The sequence below is a fragment of the Musca autumnalis genome, unplaced genomic scaffold (genome assembly GCF_047663935.1).
Source record: "Musca autumnalis isolate F117 unplaced genomic scaffold, ASM4766393v1 scaffold_1, whole genome shotgun sequence".
In the NCBI taxonomy this organism is placed as follows: domain Eukaryota; kingdom Metazoa; phylum Arthropoda; class Insecta; order Diptera; family Muscidae; genus Musca; species Musca autumnalis.
The window spans coordinates 291,454,413-291,479,358 of NW_027411644.1; the positions used below are offsets into that span (position 1 = coordinate 291,454,413).

At 35.0% G+C, this 24,946-nt stretch overlaps 3 protein-coding genes across 5 annotated transcripts; 1 reads left to right on the forward strand and 2 right to left on the reverse strand.

Moving 5' to 3' along the window:
* Nucleotides 1–3,758: 3,758 nt before the first annotated feature.
* On the reverse strand, nt 3,759–5,234 carry LOC141391344 (uncharacterized). The gene is made up of 3 exons (XM_073964252.1): nt 5,047–5,234; nt 4,478–4,986; nt 3,759–4,414 (listed from the first exon to the last, which is right to left on the reverse strand). The coding sequence occupies exons 1-3, from the start codon at nt 5,108–5,110 to the stop codon at nt 3,986–3,988; spliced, it is 1,002 nt and encodes a 333-aa protein (XP_073820353.1). The 5' UTR covers nt 5,111–5,234; the 3' UTR covers nt 3,759–3,985.
* Nucleotides 5,235–14,831: 9,597 nt separating this feature from the next.
* Nucleotides 14,832–23,419, reverse strand: Vha55 (V-type proton ATPase subunit Vha55). Of its 3 annotated transcripts, none has more exons than XM_073961608.1 (4): nt 23,254–23,419; nt 22,987–23,169; nt 18,101–19,362; nt 14,832–16,253 (listed from the first exon to the last, which is right to left on the reverse strand). In XM_073961608.1, exons 2-4 carry the CDS (start codon nt 23,063–23,065, stop codon nt 16,116–16,118), a joined length of 1,479 nt encoding a protein of 492 aa, XP_073817709.1. In that variant the 5' UTR covers nt 23,066–23,169; nt 23,254–23,419; the 3' UTR covers nt 14,832–16,115. The 3 variants fall into 3 exon arrangements, 2 of the variants coding, with proteins under 2 accessions (XP_073817709.1, XP_073817708.1); XM_073961607.1 differs by having other exon boundaries at nt 22,987–23,173; nt 23,254–23,392; XR_012409145.1 differs by lacking the exon at nt 14,832–16,253 and adding an exon at nt 17,393–17,618 and having other exon boundaries at nt 17,856–19,362; nt 22,987–23,173; nt 23,254–23,404.
* Nucleotides 23,420–23,749: 330 nt separating this feature from the next.
* Nucleotides 23,750–24,546, forward strand: LOC141389700 (probable nuclear transport factor 2). Its single transcript, XM_073961615.1, has one exon. It carries the CDS (start codon nt 23,889–23,891, stop codon nt 24,279–24,281), a length of 393 nt encoding a protein of 130 aa, XP_073817716.1. The 5' UTR covers nt 23,750–23,888; the 3' UTR covers nt 24,282–24,546.
* The last annotated feature ends 400 nt before the right edge of the window (nt 24,547–24,946 follow it).

Genomic DNA, 24,946 nt, shown 5'->3' on the forward strand with positions numbered 1-24,946 from the left:
GAAGCACCGTTTATTTGAGAAAGGGTGTTTAGAAGCACCGTTTATTTGAGAAAGGGTGTTTAGAAGCACCGTTTATTTGAGAAAGGGTGTTTAGAAGCACCGTTTATTTGTGAAAGGGTGTTTAGAAGCACCCTTTCTTTGAGAAAGGGTGTTTAGAAGCACACTTTCTTTGAGAAAGGGTGTTTAGAAGCACACTTGCTCTGAGAAAGGGTGTTTCGAAGCACACTTTCTTTGAGAAAGGGTGTTTCGAAGCACCTTTTCGTTGAAAAAGGGTGTTTAGAAGCACCTTTTCGTTGAAAAAGGGTGTTTAGAAGCACCCTTTCTTTTAGAAAGGTATTTAGAAGCACCATTTCTTTGAGAAAGGTATTTAGAAGCACTCTTTCTTTGAGAATGTTTGTTTAGAAACACTCTTTCTTAGAGAGAGGGGGTTAAGAAGCACCCATTCTTTAAGAAAGGGTGTTTAGAATCACCTTTTTTGTGAGAAAGTGTGTTTAGAAGCACCTTTTCGTTGAAAAAGGGTGTTTAGAAGCACCCTTTCCTTGAGAATGTTTGTTTAGAAACAGCATTTCTTTGAATATTTAAAAGCACCCTTTCTTTGAGAAAGGGTCTTTAGAAGCACTCTTTCTTTGAGAATGTATGTTTAGAAACACTCTTTCTTTGAGAAAGGGTGTTTAGAAGCACACTTTCTTTGAGAAAGGGTGTTTAAAAGCACACTTTCTTTGAGAAAGGGTGTTTAGAAGCACCTTTTGAGAAGCGCCGTTTCTTTGAGAATGGGTGTTTAGGAGCACCCTTTCTTTGAGAATGGGTGTTTAGGAGCACCCTTTCTTTGAGAAAGGTTGCTTAGAAGCACCCTTTCTTTAAGAAAGGGCGTTTGGAAGCACCCTTTCTTTGAGAAAGGGTGTTTAGAAGCACCTTTCCTTTGAGAAAAGGTGTTTAGGAGCACCCTTTCTTTGAGAAAGGTTGTTTAGGAGCACCCTTTCTTTGAGAAAGGTTGTTTAGGAGCACCCTTTCCTTGAGAAAGGTTGTTTAGGAGCACCCTTTCTTTGAGAAAGGTTGTTTAGAAGCACCCTTTCTTTGAGAAAGGGTTTTTAGAAGCACCCTTTCTTTGAGAAAGGGTTTTTAGAAGCACCCTTTCTTTGAGAAAGGGTTTTTAGAAGCACCCTTTCTTTGAGAAAGGGTTTTTAGAAGCACCCTTTCTTTGAGAAAGGGTTTTTAGAAGCACCCTTTCTTTGAGGAAGGGTTTTTAGAAACACTCTTTCTTAGAGAGAGGGCGTTTAGAAGCACCCATTCTTTGAGAAAGGTATTTGGAAGCACCGTTTATTTGAGAAAGGGTGTTTAGAAGCACCGTTTATTTGAGAAAGGGTGTTTAGAAGCACCGTTTATTTGAGAAAGGGTGTTTAGAAGCACCGTTTATTTGAGAAAGGGTGTTTAGAAGCACCCTTTCTTTGAGAAAGGGTGTTTAGAAGCACACTTTCTTTGAGAAAGGGTGTTTAGAAGCACACTTGCTCTGAGAAAGGGTGTTTCGAAGCACACTTTCTTTGAGAAAGGGTGTTTCGAAGCACCTTTTCGTTGAAAAAGGGTGTTTAGAAGCACCTTTTCGTTGAAAAAGGGTGTTTAGAAGCACCCTTTCTTTGAGAAAGGTATTTAGAAGCACCATTTCTTTGAGAAAGGTATTTAGAAGCACTCTTTCTTTGAGAATGTTTGTTTAGAAACACTCTTTCTTAGAGAGAGGGGGTTAAGAAGCACCCATTCTTTAAGAAAGGGTGTTTAGAATCACCTTTTTTGTGAGAAAGTGTGTTTAGAAGCACCTTTTCGTTGAAAAAGGGTGTTTAGAAGCACCCTTTCCTTGAGAATGTTTGTTTAGAAACAGCATTTCTTTGAATATTTAAAAGCACCCTTTCTTTGAGAAAGGGTCTTTAGAAGCACTCTTTCTTTGAGAATGTATGTTTAGAAACACTCTTTCTTTGAGAAAGGGTGTTTAGAAGCACACTTTCTTTGAGAAAGGGTGTTTAAAAGCACACTTTCTTTGAGAAAGGGTGTTTAAAAGCACACTTTCTTTGAGAAAGGGAGTTTAGAAGCACCTTTTGAGAAGCGCCGTTTCTTTGAGAATGGGTGTTTAGGAGCACCCTTTCTTTGAGAATGGGTGTTTAGGAGCACCCTTTCTTTGAGAAAGGTTGCTTAGAAGCACCCTTTCTTTAAGAAAGGGCGTTTAGAAGCACCCTTTCTTTGAGAAAGGGTGTTTAGAAGCACCTTTCCTTTGAGAAAAGGTGTTTAGGAGCACCCTTTCTTTGAGAAAGGGTGTTTAGGAGCACCCTTTCTTTGAGAAAGGTTGTTTAGGAGCACCCTTTCTTTGAGAAAGGTTGTTTAGAAGCACCCTTTCTTTGAGAAAGGGTTTTTAGAAGCACCCTTTCTTTGAGAAAGGGTTTTTAGAAGCACCCTTTCTTTGAGAAAGGGTTTTTAGAAGCACCCTTTCTTTGAGAAAGGGTTTTTAGAAGCACCCTTTCTTTGAGAAAGGGTTTTTAGAAGCACCCTTTCTTTGAGAAAGGGTTTTTAGAAGCACCCTTTCTTTGAGAAAGGGTTTTTAGAAGCACCCTTTCTTTGAGGAAGGGTTTTTAGAAACACTCTTTCTTAGAGAGAGGGCGTTTAGAAGCACCCATTCTTTGAGAAAGGTATTTGGAAGCACCGTTTATTTGAGAAAGGGTGTTTAGAAGCACCGTTTATTTGAGAAAGGGTGTTTAGAGTCACCCTTTCTTTTAAAAAAGGTTGTTTAGAAGCACCTTTTCGTTGAAAAAGGGTGTTTAGAAACACCCTTTTTTAGAGAGAGGGCGTTTAGAAGCACCCATTCTTTGAGAAAGGTATTTGGAAGCACCGTTTATTTGAAAAAGGGTGTTTAGAAGCACACTTTCTTTGAGAAAGGGTGTTTAGAAGCACACCTTCTTTGAGAAAGGGTGTTTCGAAGCACCTTTTCGTTGAAAAAGGGTGTTTAGAAGCACCTTTTCGTTGAAAAAGGGTGTTGAGAAGCACCCTTTCTTTGAGAAAGGTATTTAGAAGCACCATTTCTTTGAGAAAGGTATTTAGAAGCACTCTTTCTCTGAGAATGTTTGTTTAGAAACACCCTTTCTTAGAGAGAGGGGGGTTAAGAAGCACCCATTCTTTAAGAAAGGGTGTTTAGAATAACCTTTTTTGTGAGAAAGTGTGTTTAGAAGCACCTTTTCGTTGAAAAAGGGTGTTTAGAAGCACCCTTTCCTTGAGAATGTTTGTTTAGAAACAGCATTTCTTTGAATATTTAAAAGCACCCTTTCTTTGAGAAAGGGTCTTTAGAAGCACTCTTTCTTTGAGAATGTATGTTTAGAAACACTCTTTCTTTGAGAAAGGGTGTTTAGAAGCACAGTTTCTTTGAGAAAGGGTGTTTAAAAGCACACTTTCTTTGAGAAAGGGAGTTTAGAAGCACCTTTTGAGAAGCGCCGTTTCTTTGAGAAAGGGTGTTTAGAAGCACCTTTCCTTTGAGAAAAGGTGTTTAGAAACACCCTTTCTTTGAGAAAGGGTGTTTAGGAGCACCCTTTCTTTGAGAAAGGTTGTTTAGGAGCACCCTTTCTTTGAGAAAGGTTGTTTAGAAGCACCCTTTCTTTGAGAAAGGGACTTTCGAAGCATCCTTTCTTTGAGAAAGGGTGTTTAGGAGCACCCTTTTTTCCGAAAATCCTAATGTTCCATGTTCCCACTTGAACAAATAAAGTTATGAAATTGAAATTTGGCCGGTCTTTGAATGAAATGAATAAATATATTTTGTATTTTTTAATAAGATGAAATTAAACATTTTTCAAAAAGTTATATTATTTTAAATAAGTTTTCAAATAACAGTTTTTAAACGCTTTAAAGCATACAACAAAACATAAATTTCAAGACTCTTTAGGAACAATTAAATAAATAAAAAACATCTCATATAAAAAATTATTTCAATAAACATTAAACCACACACATATTACGTTTATTTGCGTTTGCCCTTTGCGGCAGTGGTAGCGGCAGCAGTAGCACCACCAGCGGCAGGAGCTTTGCTTGCAGCACTGGATGCTGCAGCTGCTTTCTTCTTTGCAGCACCCGCATTCTTTAGGGTTTTGGGACGCGGTGGTGTGGGTTTCACCACTAGATTAATGGATTTGCGCGGTTTCATTTTGGTCTTTGCTTTGTCATCCGTTGCCTTTTTTGCTGTCTTGGCACCACCAGTTGCCTTCTTAGCACCGGCTTTTTTGGCTGCTGGCTTATCAAGTTTAGCTTTCTTAGACGGTTTATCTTTGCCCTTTTCTGTGGCTGGACGTTTCTTGGATTTAGCTGCATCTGATTTATCTGTCTTTGCTTTATCCTTTTTATTTGCAGCATCTTTGGTTTTGGGTTTTTCCGATTTCTTGGTGGACTTTTTCTGCATAGAAAAAAGTTAAAATAAAAATCAAAGATATTTTTTTTCTCTCTCCCTTTTACTTACCTTTTCTTTCTGAGTTTCTTTCTTCTTTTGCTGGCGTGCCTTTTGCCGTTCCTTTTCCATTCGCTTACGTTCAATTTCATACTTTTTGGTAAATTTAAAGGAACGCTTAATTTGAGCCATTGTACCGTTATCGACACAACTCTTTAAGTAGCGTTTGATATGCAAATCTAAACGTTTGTGTTCCATACTGGGATGATTGGTTACAATGACACGCCTAATGGCAACCAGTGAAGATCCTTGTCTTTCTTTTAGGTATTTTATTGCCTCCTCAACAAGAATGGCTATTTTTGGGTTTTTGGGTTTGACTGTGCCAGCGGCACCAGCTGCAGCCGCACCGCTGGGTTTCTTCAAAATTATCGGTTTATTACCACCGCCCAAAGATTTGTTGGCTGGCGAATTACTTGCATCTGGTGGTTCATCTTCATCATCTTCTAGCTCGTCGCCATCATCGTCATCCTCCTCATCTTCTTCCTCCTGAGAGTTGGCATCTCCTTCCTCTTCTTGGGAATCTATTTTTTTTAAAAAATAATGAAGGAATTTTAAAAAATACAAATAGTGTTAGCCCTTACCATCATTTGCCATATCATCCTCGTCTTCGCTGACGGAATTGTTTATATCAGCAATTAATTTCATATTTTTTGTCCACAAAAAATAAAACAAGCTCTTAACAATTCACAAAAAACACAAAAACTTCAGACAACAAAGATTCTCACTTTGACGCTAATTTAACGCAAATGATAATTTCGTCGTTCTATGTTGGTACTGGAAATAAAATATAACGGAATTAAATAATTCAAGAAATTACTTTATAACCGGTTATTTAGAAAATGTAATAAAGAAGACGTAAAAATAGGGTATACTAGAACGACCGTGTAATACCCTACACTCAAGGCATATTGAATTCAAAAAAATGTTTGAAGCCAAAAAGTAGTTGAATCAAGAGTTCAAGTGATTCCGGATTTACGTGAAAGAAATCATTTAAATTTGTAACGTTCCACTTTTTATATTGAAAGTAACTCTTGTGCCAGACACTGAAAATAACACATGAAAATATTTTAGGTTTTAGGAGAGAGCGGAGGTGAAGGAGCTCCCTTTCTCCCTTCTTACCCATAAACTCAAAACATTTTCATGAAAATTTTCATAGTCTGGCACAAGGGTAAAAAATAGACTTTATGCAAATAAATATCATCTGCCTATGACGTATTAAAAATTGAATATTTTGGACTTTTGTGTGGGATGTAGCAGAGGGGTTTCCGATATAGTCTGTATTCGAATTGTATTTAAGTTTGAAAGAAATGTTACCATATGCAAAGGTTACACCTATCTCAGTCTCTCCTTTCGACATGGGCCGTCAATATACCCTCAGCATTTATGCTAACGAGGGTATATCACGAATATTGTCAATTATTTCATATTCCATTTAAAAAAGGATACATTTTTTTCGCGCAACATCAACGATTTTTGTATATAGGTTAAGAAAAAAATTCCAAGTACGAATCAGGTCGCCTGATATCTATTTCAAGGCGATCAATCAAGAATCGTGGATGTAGCATCACACACTATTTTTTGGGATAAAATTAATGTAGCTCCCTTTTCAGTGAAGTTTTCAAATCTTTGTTTACGCTAAAACGAAGATGCTGCACTAGTTTTTTCATTGCAGTGGAAACGATCCGCAGAAAACGCGATAAAATACGCGATATGTTCAAAAACAATTTTAGGTGATTTTTCTACTTTGGAACTTCTCATAACTCGCGTTTTAGTGGATGGATTTTCACGAGAAATGATTTATTGGATCCGGAACGTAAACAACTAAAATGTGCGAGGTATTCTTAGTCCGGTCAAAATAGACATTGAAATAGCAAAAATTCCCACAGAGCTGAATTTTGGTGGAGAGCTAGGGTTTGCCATTAGAAGCAACGTCCTAAAAGTCCCCATCGATCCCATGTGTGCAAAAAAAAAATATTCGGGGTCAAAGGTCAAATTTTAAGGGTTTTTTAGGTTTTCGGATTTATTTTTTGAAAACGGTTGATCTAATCAAAAAGTGACTAAAGTAAATATTGTAGACAGGAAAATTATCTACAAGTTTGATTTTTATAATTTTTTTCCTAGGAGGAACCGTTCTTGAGATATAGCTGTTCTAAAAAACACATGATTTTTATGCACTTATAAAGGAAATATGCTCATATTCAGACGAACCGGCTAAAATAAGCGAAGTAATCGGGTCTGTCCCCCAAAAAAATATATATTTTCTTGAAAAGCGAAATTATAGCTATCTTCTAAAAAAATCCAACAAAATCAGAGCGTGTTTATTAGAGTTATTCAATGTTAGAGTCATTTTATGCCAAAATAGACCATTTAACCCACATGTATAATCGAAAGCCCAACGAGAAAAAAAAACTCTCCGATTTTTTTTCAAGTTTTGTCCGATGGTAGGGTTTGTTGCGCTGATTACGGAAATGTATAATTTTCAACGGTTGCGGATCCGGTTCGCCGGTTATTCGACTCGAAAGGCCAAATTTAAAAACCGGGTTAGACCCGGTTCTACTGAACCGATTACTGCAAAGTGGATATCGTTTGAAAGCTTACGGAAGTATCTAAGACATAGTGTCGTTACTTTAACCGGTTCTCCTCATAATATACTTACGCGGCTAATTCTTTATTTGACTTTAAGATCGCGATACCTCGAAAATGGTAAGTGTTTTTTTTAAGAATCATAAAGACCACTCTTGTAGACAATTATTGAATCTACAACTTTTACTTTAGCCGACTTTTGCTAAGTCTTACCGTTTTTGAGAAAAATTAAAAAAAAAACTGAATAATGCCTCCAAAAATGGTAGAAGCAGTTCAAATTTTGAAAAGTAATACATTAGTGAGATGATCCTAATTTAGTTTGCTTCTACTTTTACTTTGACAGGAAAATCGAGAGAAGTGTGGTTTACTCACAAATCGAGAGAAAACAAAAAAAGACATGTTGGCTTCAACCCATTTTTTAACATAACTATAGCCGCATCTTCCACGCAAATTATCTTTTAAGGCCAATATTTTTTGCCACGTGCAAAAACATTTAATTTTATCCAAAAATATTTAATTTGTATAATATACAATCACCTTGGCTTCAGCTATGTTAAATTTTCAAAAATATTGGTGATATACACTTTCATACGGGCAAAATGTTTGGACGAAATATGTTTCAGACAATTTGGACTTGATTTAGCCATGTCCGTCCGTCTGGCTGGTGCGCACGATAACTCTCGATCGGATGAACCGATTCGGTTCAAAATTTGGCTTTCGTAATATTTTGTCCAAACTTAGTTTAAGTTCGAAGATAGGTTATATCGGTCCACTCTTTCCGGTACCTCCCCCACCAAAGGTCGGAAATGTTCGGAAAATTTGTGCGCACGATAACTCTTGAAGGAAATAACCGATTTGGTCCATACTTTACACATCGTGAAATTTCTACCAGAGTTAGGTGAGGTTCCAATATGGACTCAAACGGTCCACTCTTTAGGGTACCTCCCACACAAATTTTCGAAAAAGTTCATTTTAGGACCTGCTCTCGAATCGCTTTGATTTTTGTTGTAGCAACTTGTATTCACTGAACCCCTTTACGACGGTACAAGTTTCATCAGGGGCAAGTCCACACTTCCTGAGAAAATAGCCTGAAAGGTACAAAAAACCCCTATGACACCGTGTGTAGTGGTTGGAGCACAAGATAACTCTCAAACGCATCTGCCGATTCGGTCTAAAATGTGGCGTTCGTAATATCTTATACAGTTTAAGTTAGTTTAAGTTCGAAGATAAGCCATATCGGTCTACTCCTTCAGGTACCCCCCCCCCCCCCCCACAAAAGTTCAAAAATGTTCGGAAAAATTGTGCGCACGAAAACTCTTGATGGGCGTGACCGATTTGGTCCATACTTTACACATCCTAATATATCTACCAGATATAGCTCAGGTTCGATAATGCACTATATTTGTCCAATCCTTCGGTTACCTCCCACACAAAATTTTGAATAAATTTACTTTAAGACCTGCTCTCTAATCACTTTGAGTTTTGTTAAAGCAACTTGCATTCGCTGCCTCAATTACGGCAGTAAAAGTTTTTTCAGGGGCAAGTCCGTACTTCCTGAGAAAACAGCCCGAAAGTTGTAAAAAACCCATATGGCACCATATGTAGTGGCTGGAGAGCTCAAACCGAATACTGTATTCGTCCACACTTTGGATATTGTAATATTTCATCGAATATTAGATGAAATTCGAATGTAGTGCTTATAAGTCGCTAAAATAGTACTCCAGTTTTCTCATAGACGTAGCAACCGATTTGGTCCAAACTTTAGATCTCTAAATATTGTCGAAACTTAATTTATGTTCAAATTTGGGCCCTATCTGTCCAATCCTTGTGGTACCACCTATACAAATGTTCAGCATTTTTGTGTGGTTCGAGGATCTTTTGGACATTCAGGGCCCTAATTACGTGATTCGATATCGAGTTGTTTCGACCCGAGTACTCAAAGTTGGGATGACAACATTCGTTATCGAGTAAAATTATCGAGAAATTGAGCATAAATTTGCGAGTAATTTCTCGTAGCCAAATGGCCTATCGTAAACAAACGAAATTAAAGATTTCTTATTGTATTTTTTGTTTAAAATGTAAAAAATTGTTGTTTATTGGCGGTTTATAGAGGAAAAATGATATTAGTAAATAATTGTGAGCATTCTTTACACAAAATAACAAGAGAAATTGGGAAAAGTCCTTTCAAGTCGTTTTGAGAAATTGTGATAAAATTAGAATTAAAATAAATACATATGCATGCTATCATTAACCAAAAATTCGTTAAATACAAAGTCGTTAAAATACAAGTTGAAAAAACATGAATTTCTGCAAAACAAAAAATTATTTAATATTAATAGCCTTCACTTTATACATAGGTGAACAACTTTTAATAAAGTGCATTTTAAATAGTTCATCCCCCGTTGTTTACCAAAGGAAATACTCTCTCAGAGAGGCTAAGTCAAAACACCCACCAAATTCTCTCATTTATTTTGAGAGAGAATTATTAAGGTAGATGTATTAGCAAACTGTAACAAGAATGTGAAAACAATTTTGCAAACATTACTAATTTTCATATTTTCTTAGCACAACTTCATTCCGAAATTATTATTCAATGTATTGTTCAAAAAATTCCACAAATATTTACATTTTTCATCCATAATTTTGTTTTTTAGTTTTTGCTTTGAAATAAACACATTTTTTGACATCTACCTTCATAACATTCCCTGAAGAACACATAGTTCGATTACCGGTTACTCTCGAAACATTCGATCAACGATTTCGATCGAGTCTTATCATGCCGTTTTTTTCTCGTGTCGAAAACTTATTCACGAGTAAATTCACGATCGAATCGACTCACATAATTAGGCCCCAGGTATGTGATGAAAATCGACTTCGATTTCAAAACGAGCCGAAAACGATTGTAGGTGTGATGCACGTACATTTTTCGATCTCGAATTGTTTTCGATATCGGTTTCATATTCCATTGTGTTCTATGGAAATTTGATCAAAAAAGGGTGTGATGAAATCCGATAATCGTTTGTTTTTCTCGTTTTGAAAACGGTCATATTTTTATGGTCGATTTATAAACGATGTAATGAATTTTGAGAGATTTTTAGGAGAAAAGGATTGAAATGTAAGCTCGTTTAGAGAATAGATAAATTTCGATTTATTTTCCCTACTTTTGGCATATCTTGTTGAGTAAATTTTTGATATTTTGATAAAAAAAAGCATAGAACAAAAATGTACTTTTAACATCTGTGTTTTCTCCAAATTGGTGAAGGCACCGGCTTAATATGTTATTATGCACTGTTTGTAGTTCTCATCATGTAATAGCAGAAGAATTCCCTTACTAAGCTTCCATATAGGCCCATTTAAATAAGAACACACATTTATCTTATTTTTCAGAAAATTTATTTCGGTTTTTGCTTTCACCACAACAAAAAAATTGTATGCCGCTTTTATCTGAGGATTTGGGGTCACTAGTCTGTTTTTTGTTTGGGGGAATTTAATGAAATTGAAACAACGTGGAATTGAAATTCGATGCGGTTTCCGTCACATCTAAATACGATTCACTCGTTTTGTGCAAATCGTTTTTATCCCAAATCGATTCGGAATTCATCACATACCTGATTTTTACCGAAGGTTTTCCTAGTGGCCCTGTTTACAGCGATATTATGTTTTTCGTCGGCTAGTGTGATAAAAAGCCCAATCTATCGATATCCCCGCAAATTTTTGAGATTTAATCCTACCATACATTTGTCGGTTCTTTCGCCCAAAATTTTGAAAACCCCTCTAAATACATAAGTTTTTTTTTTTTTTTTTTTGAAAAAAAAGTATTTCAATCCACGCAGGATGAGGGTAAATCTCTTTCGGCAAAGCCGACTGATACTTTTTTACTTGTTTTATTTTAAAACAAAATTACTGCTCCCTAAAGTATGCAATAATAATTTGGTGTATCTATTTTCGAATTTCGAAATCTATTTTCCTATATTTTGCTTCTCCCACGTCGTTGAAAATATGTATAGCTAATTTTGCTCCCATGGGCCTTGGACTTCATTCTTAATTCAAATTGATTATCCAACGTTTCAAACATGGCCGGAGCGTAGTCCTTTACGGTATCAAAGACTTTTGATAAGTTCAGCGGCTTGTTCTGGTTGAGTCCTCGGTTGAGTGTGCAGCGCAGTTGTCATGTTGTGCTGCTTAGGTAACCGACGCTGATGATCGGTAACTGGATAGCTATTTCTGACGCTGGGGAGGATTAAAGGGGCCGATTATGGATAGCAACTCAACTGTAATTGCGTTGCCAGAAGAGAAAATCATACAATTAAAATAAGTGAAACGACAGAAATATGTATCAAATTCATTCATTATCAGTGTTTTGAACATGTATATATTAATTTCATGTAGATATTAATTTCATTGAATTTCAATGGAAGTTTCTATTGGATGATTTACAACCGAGTTCCGGTCAGCAGCTGCCACCTCAGTGCACAAACATATGTTTGTATCTTCATCGTGCTCATTTATCATTTTAGTTTGTGCCGAAAGGGCTTTTTGGGGCTTTTGGTCCATCGATTTCGGTAGTATGGACTTGACCCCGAAAGAAATTGTAACATCGCAATAGTGGCCGTGAGTACAACCTTCTGCAAACAACTTCAAAACATAAAACTGAACTAAAATAAATCACACACTGGAGACACTTAACAATTTTAATCGCAATATAAAATTCACAATGGAAGAAGAGACAGGAGGATCCATTCCATATCTAGACACAATTATAACGAGAATAAATAACAAATTGGAAATCAATTGGTACCAAAAACCAACAGCTTCGGGACGCATCATAAATTTTTTCTCGAAACACCCGAAGCAGATGATCATCAACACTGGACGAAACCTCATCAATAGAGTTCTAAGCATAAGTGACAAGAAATTCCATAATGACAATATCGTAAAAATCAAGGACATATTATCAAAAAATTGTTTTCCCAAAAGATTAATCGAACATTTAATTAACAATTCTACAATACAAAAACCAAAAGAGAATATTGAGAAAACTTACAAAAGCATGATATACATTCCTGGTATATCAGAAAGATTTCAACATGCTGATTTTTACGACAAGAATAAATACAACGTAGCATCTAAGCCAACCAACACTTTAAAACGTCTTTTTAGCCAAACTAAGAATAATGTTGCAAAACTCGATAAACACAATATTGTGTACCGGATTGAATGCGATGGTAATGAAGAAGAAAAATGTGGAAAAATGTATGTCGGTACCACGAAGAACAAACTTAAAACTAGATTATCTGCCCATAGATCTGACATAAAACTTAGACATAGAAACACAATCCAAAAAACAGCACTTGCAGACCACTGCAAGTCTAATAACCACTTGCCAAATTTTGAGAGTGTTCACATACTTCAATCAGAGAGTAATTATAACAGGAGATTAACATTAGAAATGTTACATATTAACAGCTTACCAGCCAACAAGAAGATAAACTACAAGAGCGATACTGACAATGCAGCATATTGCTACCGTCATTTGACACAAAAGAGATCGTGCAATCGTAGAAACATTTAGTGCAATATTTACATTCGACAATGGTAGTGAAACTACATTAGTTCTAAGTAAAACTTGACTTAAATATTTTTACGTAAATTGTAAGCGAACTCATGTGTATGTTTTTTTTTTTTTTTGTGTTTATCTTTACAATATGCTGTGATATAATCTATTAAGTAACAAATATTGTTATTGTTTTTGTAGATCTTCCCTGAAGATGCAATTTTATAATTGCGAAATATTGGAATAAAGAACAAATAAAAATAAACTTATGACCTCAAGCTCAAATAAAAACTTTATTTATCAATAAAACTGCACGATTGAGACAAATATTCAGCCCAATTATGAATAGGGTAAGTGCACCTAATGTCGGCATGTACCAGTAGTCGGCACCTTTTGAATTTGAACTCAAATAACTAAAAATTAAGAAAACAAAATAGGAAAATAATCTTAAGAATTCTTCAACAATATTGTCAGCTAACTTTATATAAAATTTCATTGAGCTAGGACCAATTATTATATCGAAATTTAAGTTTTTGTCAGTGAGTGTTTTTCACCACAACCGAAAATGCATGTTTCTTAAGAAAAAAATTGTGGAGATGTTAACCTTATAAGCTCTGTAATTATTTTAAAATGAAGAAATGTTCCACAATATTTTTGTTATATAGGTAGAGAACAGTTAAAAGAAACCTTCAGAAAAAGAAATTTTTAAAAAATATTTATAATTGTGCAATTTTTGCTGATGCCGACTTTAGGGACAAAAAAATATAAAATTTGCCTGAAGTCGGCATGGGGTTATAAACATTGATTTTTATCGATTACTTTTAGCTAAAAATTATAAAAAATACTAAAGAAATACTTTAAAGGCTAATTAATAAAAAATAGTTGCAATTTGAAAGGAACTTTAGCGATTTTAAGCAATATTAGCCATGATTTGAAGTACGTACGTTGTGGGGTGCCTACAACTGGGTAATAGATGCCGACTACTGGTACGAACTAATTTATTTAAACAATATGTTTAAATTCCCTTATTTTTTGAAGTAAAATCAATAGAAATGTATACAAATAAACTAGAAATGTATAAATAACTAATTCTTAAGCTATAGTTCTTTCAAATATTTAAGAAAAAATGTAAAGTATGCATTTTTTCTTTATTTAAATATAACATGCCGACTACTGGATCATATCATGCCGACTATTGGGGAATGGTGCCGACTACTGGTGAAAAAGCAGTATTTCACTAAAATTGTATTTTTTGCATGTTGAACAGAAATAATCAAAAAAATGTTTATATAATCTAAAACTACACAAAATAACGAATCATAAAAACTTAAATTTAATTTGATTGGATATTTAGACTCGGAATGACATACGGCTGAAGATACGAGAATCCTTAAAGTGCCGACTACTGGTGCACTTACCCTATCAACTCCCCGTGAGTTTTCTCACCTTTTCCTTTAAGTTGAAACGGCTGAAAGACAAAACTCACGGGGAGTTTACATTCATAATCACCCTGATTGAAAATGTGTGAAGGAGGTACCCGAAGGTGTGGACCGATATAATCTGAATTCAAAGCGTAACACTTTTTGTTTTAAATGTTATCTAAAATGTGTGGGGTAGGCTGGGAGAACATTTTTTCGAGCGACCCTGGATCAATCTGCGTTGATTGTGAATACATATACCTACATCGACTATATAGTAAAATGATTGAAGTTTTAACTTGTCAAGATAATGAAAGGCATATACATTTGCACTTATTGATGGGATGACCAAGTGATGAATGGTGTTTCAAGCACGAAATCCAAGATTTGATAAAAATGTAAAAACGGTCACAGTTTAAAAAATATCCTTAGTTCGGATTATGAAACAGACATTCTGTAAAGGGTCATCTAAGTATTAAATCAATGTTTATAAAAATTAGATGTAATTTCGGATGTTTAAAACAAACTTCTAAAAAACATTTACCGCGCTCCCTTCAATTCAAATTCAAGGCAAATTTTAAAAAACAAAAGCACTTGGGTAAGTTCATAACATCATATAAATACTAATAAGACAAATATTTGCATATTTTTAAACCAATAGTGAGAAATGCTGAGTAATGAAACAACCTCAAATGTTTTGAATCAGCGTAGGGATAGAACATAATACAGTTCAAAGCAGAACATTGAACCCATTGAAATTGCATTTGGAAATGTTTCTCTTTAACGATCAATAACACATCGAATTAATGTATTTTTTGTAATTATTATTATTGTTTATTATCATAGTTATAGAATTCTGTTAGAACCTTTATACAATATGCATATATTTTTTAAGATGTAGGTATTTATATTTTATTGTGTTTTTGTTATTACAGAACTCCTGAATATACCGAGTAAGTAGTATTTTATATAGCGTTTAGTTAAAATATACAACAATAATAATATCCCATGACAAATTTAACACTGATAAACACCAAATATCCAAATTTCATTTAAAAATAGGCGAATAAAAAACCATGCATAATGAAAGAAGAGGGTTTTGGACAAACAAAAAAGAATAAATACTTTCCAATTTCAAAAAATAAAGCAAACACGAAAGTAAAAAATAGAAAGAAGGAAACAAAGGATGATTTAAAGAGTTGTATGTGTTTTTATTTTGGAATGCTGAATATAGTATATTACGAACGAGTTGTCTTTTCTAAAACAAGAGAGAGGTGTTTTATTTACTTTTACTTTTTATGCCACTCCACTTACTATTCTAGTGTGCATATGAGCTGTTGTATTGTTGATGTTCTTGTTTTTTTACTACAGCACCAAAGTAAATTAAAAGAAGAAAAGGAAGGAATAACTAAGTAAAACATTTAATACATTTTCTTTTTTGTTGGACTTACAAACTAACAAAGAAACAAACATTTTGTTGTTGTGGTATTAACGCAAATGATGTTTTTCTTTCTTTATAAATTAAAAACAAATTTGCTATTGCATATTACAGTTTGAACTAAACCCTACATGGAGAGAAGTTGGCAAAATTCACTTCTCACATAAAAAAAGAAAACACATTATTACAATTCTGATTTTAAAACAATAAACGGGCGGCGACTTGTTGTTGTTGATGTTAAGATTTGTTTTAAAATAGAAATTGCGTTTTGTGTTCTTCTTTTTTACATTTTCCGCTCTTATTTACAATTACAAGTAATAAGTTGTTGTTGTTTTATATGTATAAGGGGGATTGTTTTTTTGGAAAAAATGACACTAACATTTTCGTTGACACCATCAATACTATTTTGTTTTTTAATTATATTATTTAACACACTTTTATTTTATATGATAACTGAATATGGTGCTTTTTTCACTATTGTTGTTGTTAATAACGATAATAATTATTGCATTTCTTTGTTTAAACAACAATTAATTAAAGCTTTCAAAGCTTTTGGGGTTTTTTGCTTCTTTTATACTAAAAATTTAATAAAACAACATAAAATAAACAAAATGAACGACGAAAACAGTTGTGTTTGTTTTTAGAAAACGAACGAATTTAATGACGCGAATCTCTGGGGTAGAATTCAGCCAAAATGGAAGCTGGAATACGTTTCAACATTTCCTTGGGGAAGATACGCAACAATTGCCAGCCAATGTCCAAAGATTCGAAGACGGTACGGTTTTCATAGTTACCCTGGAAAAGAAACGGAGACAGGAATTTAGTTTTTATTTATGTTTGTTATAAGGTTATTATATTCCTATTTGTTACACAGCTTGGTAGCAAAAAAATCTGGGGCCTAATTATGTGATTCGATTCGATCGAGAATTTACTCGTGAATAAGTTTTCGACACGAGAAAAAAACGGCATGATAAGACTCGATCGAAATCGTTGATCGAATGTTTCGAGAGTAACCGGTAATCGAACTATGTGTTCTTCAGGGAATGTTATGAAGGTAGATGTCAAAAAAATGTGTTTATTTCAAAGCAAAAACTAAAAAACAAAATTATGGATGAAAAAAGTAAATATTTGTGGAATTTTTTGTGGAATACATTGAATAATAATTTCGGAATGAAGTTGTGCTAAGAAAATATGAAAATTAGTAATGTTTGCAAAATTGTTTTGACATTCTTTTTACAGTTTGCTAATACATCTACCTTAATAATTCTCTCTCAAAATAAATGAGAGAATTTGGTGGGTGTTTTGACTTAGCCTCTCTGAGAGAGTATTTCCTTTGGTAAACAACGGGGGATGAACTGTTTAAAATGCAGTTTATTAAAAGTTGTTCACCTATAAAATGAAGGCTATTAATATTAAATAATTTTTTGTTTTGCAGAAATTCATATTTTTTCAACTTGTATTTTAACGACTGCAAACACTAATTTTTGGTTAATGATAGCATGCATATGTATTTATTTTAATTCTAATTTTATCACAATTTCTCAAAACGACTGAAAAGGACTTTTCCCAATTCCTCTTGTTATTTTGTGTAAAAATGCTCACAATTATTTACTAATATCATTTTTCCCGTCAATAAACAACAATTGTTTACATTTTAAACAAAAATACAATAAGAAATCTTTCATTTCGTTTGTTTACGATAGGCCATTTGGCTACGAGAAATTACTCGCAAATTTATGCTCAATTTCTCGATAATTTTACTCGATAACGAATGTTGTCATCCCAACTTTGAGTACTCGGGTCGAAACAACTCGATATCGAATCACGTAATTAGGCCCCTGAATAGAAAAACGTTTACGAGAGAATCTTTTAAAAGTTACAAGGCCCTCTATGGCCGAAAAATAATTAAAAGCTAGTATGTATACGAAATTTTTGAAGAAGAATGGATTTATGGAATCGATGTTCGAAACACATTCAACATACAATGGATGCTTATTTTATCGTTATAATCGGGTCCACAAAGATTAAGTAGAAATTTCTAAATAAGCGTAGAAGGGGGGTTCAGACGTAAAAATTGCAATATTAGTGGTACAATTGGAAGTGAACCGATTTATACAATCATCGGACATGATTGGTGTAATGTCCCATTCAATTATATTTCTGTAATCGGGACTATAAGGACAACATGCGGTTAAATTTTCTGAAAGGGAGGACCTAATATTCCGCAGAATGCTGCAGATATTTGGAGCTTTCGAGCTATTTTCCCGGTGGTTCCCTCCAGGGACCACAAGGACTAACAACAGAAATTTTGAAACGATACGAGGAGTGGTCGTACTCTAGATTTTATGGCAAGCTGGCTAAATTTTGGAGGAAACACTATGTTAAAAAAGCTTGGACCAAGCATTATCGCACACAGCAGTAAGTATTTGCTTCCCAAAGAAAAGTAATAAACAATTATAATCAGAACTACCATCCCGTTCTGTTAAGTAAGCTTCGAAACTGCTCAAAAACTTTGAATTCCTGTATGGGAAATACCCCAATGATTTTCTTCTTCAAATTGGTGGATCTAAAAAATGTCTCACTTATTCTATTACAAAATATTTTGCAATCAGCTTCGAATTCAAAATGTCATCAAAACTCACCTGTGAAATGAAGTTCTTTTCGAATTTGGTCAAGAATTCCAAATACAACAAATCATCAGGAGTCAAAGCTTCTTCACCGACGACAGCCTTCATAGCTTGTACATCCTTACCGATGGCATAACAGGCATACAATTGATTGGATACATCAGAGTGATCCTTACGTGTCATACCCTCACCAATGGCAGATTTCATCAAACGTGACAATGATGGCAATACGTTAACTGGAGGATAGATTTGTCTGTTGTGCAATTGACGATCGACGTAGATTTGACCCTCGGTAATATAACCAGTCAAATCAGGAATTGGATGGGTAATATCATCGTTAGGCATAGTAAGAATGGGAATTTGTGTAATGGAACCGTTACGACCTTCAACACGACCAGCACGTTCATAAATGGTAGCCAAATCAGTGTACATATAACCGGGGAAACCACGACGACCGGGTACTTCTTCACGGGCAGCAGATACTTCACGCAAAGCTTCAGCATAAGAAGACATATCGGTCAAGATGACCAAGACGTGTTTCTCGCATTGGTAGGCCAAGAATTCGGCAGCAGTCAAAGCCAAACGTGGTGTAATGATACGTTCAATGGTGGGATCGTTGGCCAAATTCAAGAACAAGCACACATTTTCCATAGAACCGTTCTCTTCGAAATCTTGCTTGAAGAAACGAGCAGTTTCCATGTTAACACCCATAGCGGCGAAAACAATAGCAAAGTTATCTTCATGATCATCCAAAACAGATTTGCCGGGAACCTTGACCAAACCAGCTTGACGACAAATTTGGGCGGCAATTTCATTGTGGGGCAAACCGGCAGCTGAGAAAATGGGAATCTTTTGACCACGAGCAATGGAGTTCATCACATCGATGGCAGAGATACCAGTTTGGATCATTTCTTCGGGATAGATACGAGACCAGGGGTTAATGGGTTGACCTTGGATATCCAAGAAATCTTCAGCCAAAATTGGGGGACCTTTGTCGATGGGTTTGCCGGAACCGTTGAACACACGACCCAACATATCTTCAGATACGGGGGTACGCAAAATATCACCGGTGAATTCACATAGTGTGTTCTTGGCATCAATACCGGAAGTGCCCTCGAACACTTGGACAACAGCCTTGGAGCCACTGACTTCCAATACTTGACCGGAACGTACAGTACCATCAGCCAAACGCAATTGGACGATTTCGGCGAATTTGGGGAATTTCACTTCATCCAAAATGACCAAGGGACCATTGACACCGGACACAGTCTTGTAGGCTGAAAGTAATTAGAACAAAAAACAAAACATTAGATAAATGTTATTTCACATGACAAGGTTAAAAAAATGCCGAGACCTTAACACCAACAACAAGAAAACCAAGTTAATCATTTGATTTGACATGTGAAAAAGAGCTTCTTCTTCACTCACACTATATCGACGATATCACAGTTAGTGCATTGAGACCTTAGATAAGAAGAATCAACAAAATTAATGAAATGAAGAAAAAAAAAAAACAAATTGCCACTGCTTCCAAAAAAAAAACGCTAACTTATAAGCAGTGAATTGAAAATGTCGAAGTAATAAAGTCAGCTGACTAACAAATCCCCACGAATGGGGAGTAAGTTATTCATAAACATTATAACACTAATAAACGAAAAGAAAAAGAGTCTGGCAGTTGAGAGAAAGAGAGATATGTATGGTGAGAGACAAATTGAATTTTACAAATCCGTTGATAACAAGTGTTTGGGGGTGGGGGCTGTGAAATAACCTATATTTGGGGTTTTTTAGAGATGCCAAATTAAAAAGTAAAGCATACAAATGATAACCTTATTTTTTAACCAATTTATAAAAAATATGTTTTAATAAGTACAAGAAAATGGAAGATGTTAAAGGAGTTTACATATATAATACAACATTTCAAGGTAGGTTCTTGAAACCTTCTTGGTGAGCCAACTTACAAGAAATCTTTGGAAAATGGAATGACAACAGGACAGTAGCATCGACACAAATAAATGTGACGATCCGATGTAATATGGAGGATGAAAATGTATTCATCAAATGCCATTTAGAGAATTTTAAGCAAAACTTAAACCACTAACATCGTAGAATACCTACAAAGCATGGTATAAAATGAAAAGGAAGTGCATTGTTTTTTTCGGATAAGACTCCTAGATACGTGGTGTTCTCTTCAATGCTCTTAAATCAATAATAAAACCTTGAAAGGGTGTTAACCTCAAAACTTCAAACATTTGCTAGTACACAAGCTATAAACTCCAAGGAGTAGCGAATTTCTTGGTTTCTCTAGGGTCTTTCCAAGATACCCTAAACAACGTGTATTAAAGCGAGCCTAGCACACAGGTCTTTTTCAGAATCAGTTTATCTCTTCAAATACCATTTGAAGAATTTTAGGCAAGTCTTAACCTACAAACACAATAGATTTTCTATAAAACAAGATACAACCTGAAGAGGAGGTGTTTAGTTTTTTTTTAGATAAGACACCTAGAGGAGTGGTGGCCTCATCAATGCTCCTAAATCACTAATAGAACCTTGAAATATTTGCTACCACACCAGCTGTGATCTCCAACGGATAGGGTATTCCCAGATTTCGAAAGCAAGCCTAGCACACAGGGTTTTTTTAGTATCAGGTTAATACCCTTTCTGATAAGGAAGCTACTTTAGGGTAGTAATGGGAAGCATGCAATGCAAATTCTATTTGAAGGATCTTAAGCTACTTTTAACATACTAACTCCATAGATTTTCCATAACACAAGGTCATAATTTTACGACAAGGGCAAATTGCCCTTCCTTGGTAGGCTTGACTTCTAAAGTAATATTATATTCTCTAGGCTGCACTGATTGATATAAACTGGGTATGTAGATATTAGGTGCCTCTACAATAGGCCAATTTCATGATTTACCATAGTCAGCAAACAAAGGTAAGATTTCTGAAAAATGTTGCCGAAGTACAATGCATATGAGTGTTTCTCGAAAGAGCCAGATCTCATTTGTCCGACCCGGAAGCAGTATTTTAGTATCCCCAATGGAAGGACATACGAGGGGAATAAAGAATTATCCACAAATTATATCGTGTATGAAAGATCGAAGAATCTTGGAGGTACCATAAGTCAGAACTGGTCAAAATACATAATTTATTACAGAGAAAGACGTCGTGTTTGCACAGGGCCTCATCTATCAGAAGTTAGTCTAGTTGAGGCGCACCACACAGCTAGTGTTTGATGAAATGGATCACAATGATATACATTCTATTATATAGATTTCCATACTAAAGCCCTGAAAATATAGCAACTATTAATAACAAAATTATCATTACTTTATACTACTTCAGCCGGTGGGACTGATGTTCCGACATTTTCCCTGAAAAGTTTGTGACATAGTGCATCAGTCGTGAATAAGACTAGTTTAGGGGCACCACTTGGGCTGATATAAAACTCCTTCCGATTGTAATACATATTTCTTAAACTGATCTAAACGACGTAGAAGCCAATATGGACCTCTTAACGTTATGAAAATTGCGTAAAGTTGTTATCAGGTCAACAGAAGCTACGAGTGGGATCAAGAGGAGCCGCTATAATGATTATTTATTAGACTGATACTGAGAAAATATGTTCCTGTTCCAATTTGTTTAGATTCAAACTTCATAACAATTGGACCTCTTAAAGTTCCGAAAATATGTATGTATATCGGCTATGAATTGGTAGGTATGATAAATTGTTTATAGTTATCAGTTCAACAGAAGCTACGAATGGGTGTGTATTTTATAAAAGATCAAGGTGAGCCCCTAAGCAGAACTTTAATTAGACTCTTAGTATAAAGACAGACCTATTGTCGTGACAATTGTCATATCTCGATTTGTTTGACAAATGCATTCACACATTGTAAGTCAAATAAATCTAGATAAAGCATTTTATCATATAAACGCGCCTTAAGAGCATGTTTACATGTTTTTCTTTTGAAGTTTTATTTATTTAAACATTTTCGAAATCCCATGGATTTCAATTGTAAATTTCATTGCGTATATGCCGAAGTAAATGGAATGCGTTGTACTATTCGATTGCATACAAAATAGTATACAAATCTGCTGAAGACTTACATATAAGTGGGAATTAGTAAAGCGTTTCCAATTGGATGACTTATTCCATACAGAATAGCGATTTACTATTCTATTATAATATGAAAATATACTGTGTTATTTATTGATCCCCAACTATGCCCTATTAGCTGCTTTAAAATAGTTTTGTTTTCAAGAAGTTATCTAAAAATCACTTTAAAAACTAAAACATTTTCTAGATGTGAGTTTTTTTAACAATCCCATGATTAGAAGCAAAAACAAAATATTGGTAGCTCTGCCATTAACAAGCAAAAACAAGTCACATGACGTTGAGTAAAAAAAGCAGTTACTACGCGTATGACAGTCAAATGTCTCAAAAGAGCAACAACTCAGTACGTAATTTTTTGTGGTCAAACACTTGATTTGGCCTTGCAACGAAACACAATAACATCAACCAAACGAAGAAACTCCCACTGTGTCACAAACCTTAGGATATACAAGAAAAAATGGGATAAAATTTTGGCAAGAAAAGATTCTATTGATTTTTTTCTTTCATTTTTATCCTCCTTCTACACCCCCTTTTCAATACAAAACGGTAGACGTAACGTTTGGATTACTCTCTTTTTTTGGTTCACTCTCTATCTCTGTATACGTTCAAAATATAATATGGCGACCACTATCTTGACATTTTCTCGTTCTTGTTGTTGTTGGTGGTGGTGATGTACTCTTTACATTGCACTTTTTTTTCAATTGGGAAAAAATTCCTTGAGATTTTTTGCGAATGTAAAAATTTATATTTTTCGTCGTTTGCAAATACTTTTTTTCTACTTACTCAATCTGGGTTGGGAAATGAAATCTCGGGACACGGCTAAGACGTGCTCCCTTTGAGCTTGAGATGCAGACATGGACATTTTGTCTTGGTTTTTTGTTTCTACGATTCTTTTTCAATTAGCTTTCACTTGTTTTTCTTTGGTTCCGATTGGAATTTCTTCACACTCGCCCAGTTAGAAAAATTCTAGCTATAAAAAAGGCGAAAACACACAACAATAAAACACTGTTTTTTGTAGGGGTAAAAGAAAAATATTCAATTTATACACACAATTTTTCTTGTAGAATTGCAATGTTTTTCTATCTATTCCGAGGGTCCAGTCCAGTCAGCTGCGTTCCGACGTTGATGGAGTACGAAGAAAAATTCACTCTGAACTAGTACAATTCACAATGACATCTCACGTGCTGTCATGTGATTAATGAAATCCACACAATCCACAATGGCAATTTTGACAGCTGTCAACTGTCAAACGAAAAAATGTAAACACAGGGTTGAAATTGAAGGCGGCAGATGTGCATTCTCAATGGAAAGCACGAGATTTTGTTGAAAGTACGTTTAAAAACTCCTTCTTCAATGGATTTTTCTTATTAAATTCAAGTTAATATCCATTTGCATAGACCAAAATAACAACAAACATCCCTAAACAGTGACAGATTGTCCATATAAACAATATCCACACAGCCGTAACTGTGATTTGCCACCACTGTATAACATTGCAGGGTTGTATTTTTGCACATTAACAACAACAAATTTGCAGAAAGCGAATCTCACCAAAACGTGTCTGTCGGAATTTTTAGTTTTATTTTTTTGCAAAAGGCAGCATCATTTCGTCCAACCCCAAGTGCTGAAATTTTATACGTTTTTTATATATCTATCCATAAATATACAAATATAACTTTTGTATAATGGCTCTAAATCCACTGTACGATGATATTGGCAAAGGATTTGTCCAACAATATTACGCCATGTTCGATGATCCATTGCAGAGACCAAATGTGGTAAATTTCTACAGTGCTACTGATTCATTCATGTCCTTCGAAGGACTTCAAATGCAGGGAGCAACAAAAATTATGGAGAAAATCACAAGTCTTACGTTCCAAAAGATTACCAGAGTGATTACAACCGTGGATTCACAACCAATGTTTGACGGTGGTGTTCTTATTAATGTCCTGGGTCGTTTGCAGTGCGACGAAGACCCTCCACATGCCTACTGTCAGACCTTTGTTCTCAAGCCCTTGGGTGGAACTTTCTTCTGTGCTCATGATATTTTCCGCTTGAATATACACAATACTGCATAAATGATCAAAAAATCGCTAAATATACTATATATTTTAAACTATGTCTGGGTGGGGTCGTGGTCACTACAAGGAACATCTCACTCTGTTGTGCTGTGGCGGTAGCTAGCCTAATTTGCATTATCAATCAACCGGCTTTTTCCCTAGACCCGTGAAAGAAACTAAGAAATTAAAAAGAAAAATAAATATTTATAACCTAACTCTTGTGTATTGTAAGTCTGAAATAAATAAAAAAAAAATGGTTTGTTTTCAAGCATTCGTCTATTTATATTACTTTGCTTTTCTTTCTTTTTTTGTTGGTGTTCGTCGGCGGCAATATGAAAGATGACGCATCAAAAGGGGGCCACTTTGTGTTTAGGGATGCCAATTCGTCTGCTGTTATAAAGGGGAATTTTTTCTGGGGAATAAATTCCATTACCGATTCGAAATGAAGCTACCAAATTTCTTTGTGTTTTTACATTTCTATTAAAAACAAAGTGGAGGGAAATAATTTTTGAAAGAAGTTTTGGTCAATGTAATTGACAGGTTTTACAAAAACCCATCGATGTATGTTTAGACCAGCCTTTATTATAGTGGCCATGGCTATATCTCGGGATAACCTTCTTTATGAGGATTTATTTTGACGTATACGCAATGGAATTGACATTTAAACCCCAGTGGGTTATTTA

What these genes read in the sequence shown, in the direction of transcription:
- LOC141391344 (XM_073964252.1), bottom strand. Translation starts at nt 5,110, where the DNA reads ATGAAATTAATTGCTGATATAAACAATTCCGTCAGCGAAGACGAGGAT. An exon ending in GGATGATATGGCAAATGATG is followed by an intron (nt 4,987 to 5,046) that starts GTAAGGGCTAAC and finishes TAAAAAAAATAG; the next exon opens with ATTCCCAAGAAGAGGAAGGA. An exon ending in AAGAAACTCAGAAAGAAAAG is followed by an intron (nt 4,415 to 4,477) that starts GTAAGTAAAAGG and finishes TTTTCTATGCAG; the next exon opens with AAAAAGTCCACCAAGAAATC.
- LOC141389700 (XM_073961615.1), top strand. Translation starts at nt 23,889, where the DNA reads ATGGCTCTAAATCCACTGTACGATGATATTGGCAAAGGATTTGTCCAA.
- Vha55 (XM_073961608.1), bottom strand. Translation starts at nt 23,065, where the DNA reads ATGTCCATGTCTGCATCTCAAGCTCAAAGGGAGCACGTCTTAGCCGTG. An exon ending in CATTTCCCAACCCAGATTGA is followed by an intron (nt 19,363 to 22,986) that starts GTAAGTAGAAAA and finishes AATTACTTTCAG; the next exon opens with CCTACAAGACTGTGTCCGGT. An exon ending in AAAAGAACTTCATTTCACAG is followed by an intron (nt 16,254 to 18,100) that starts GTGAGTTTTGAT and finishes TTTCTTTTCCAG; the next exon opens with GGTAACTATGAAAACCGTAC.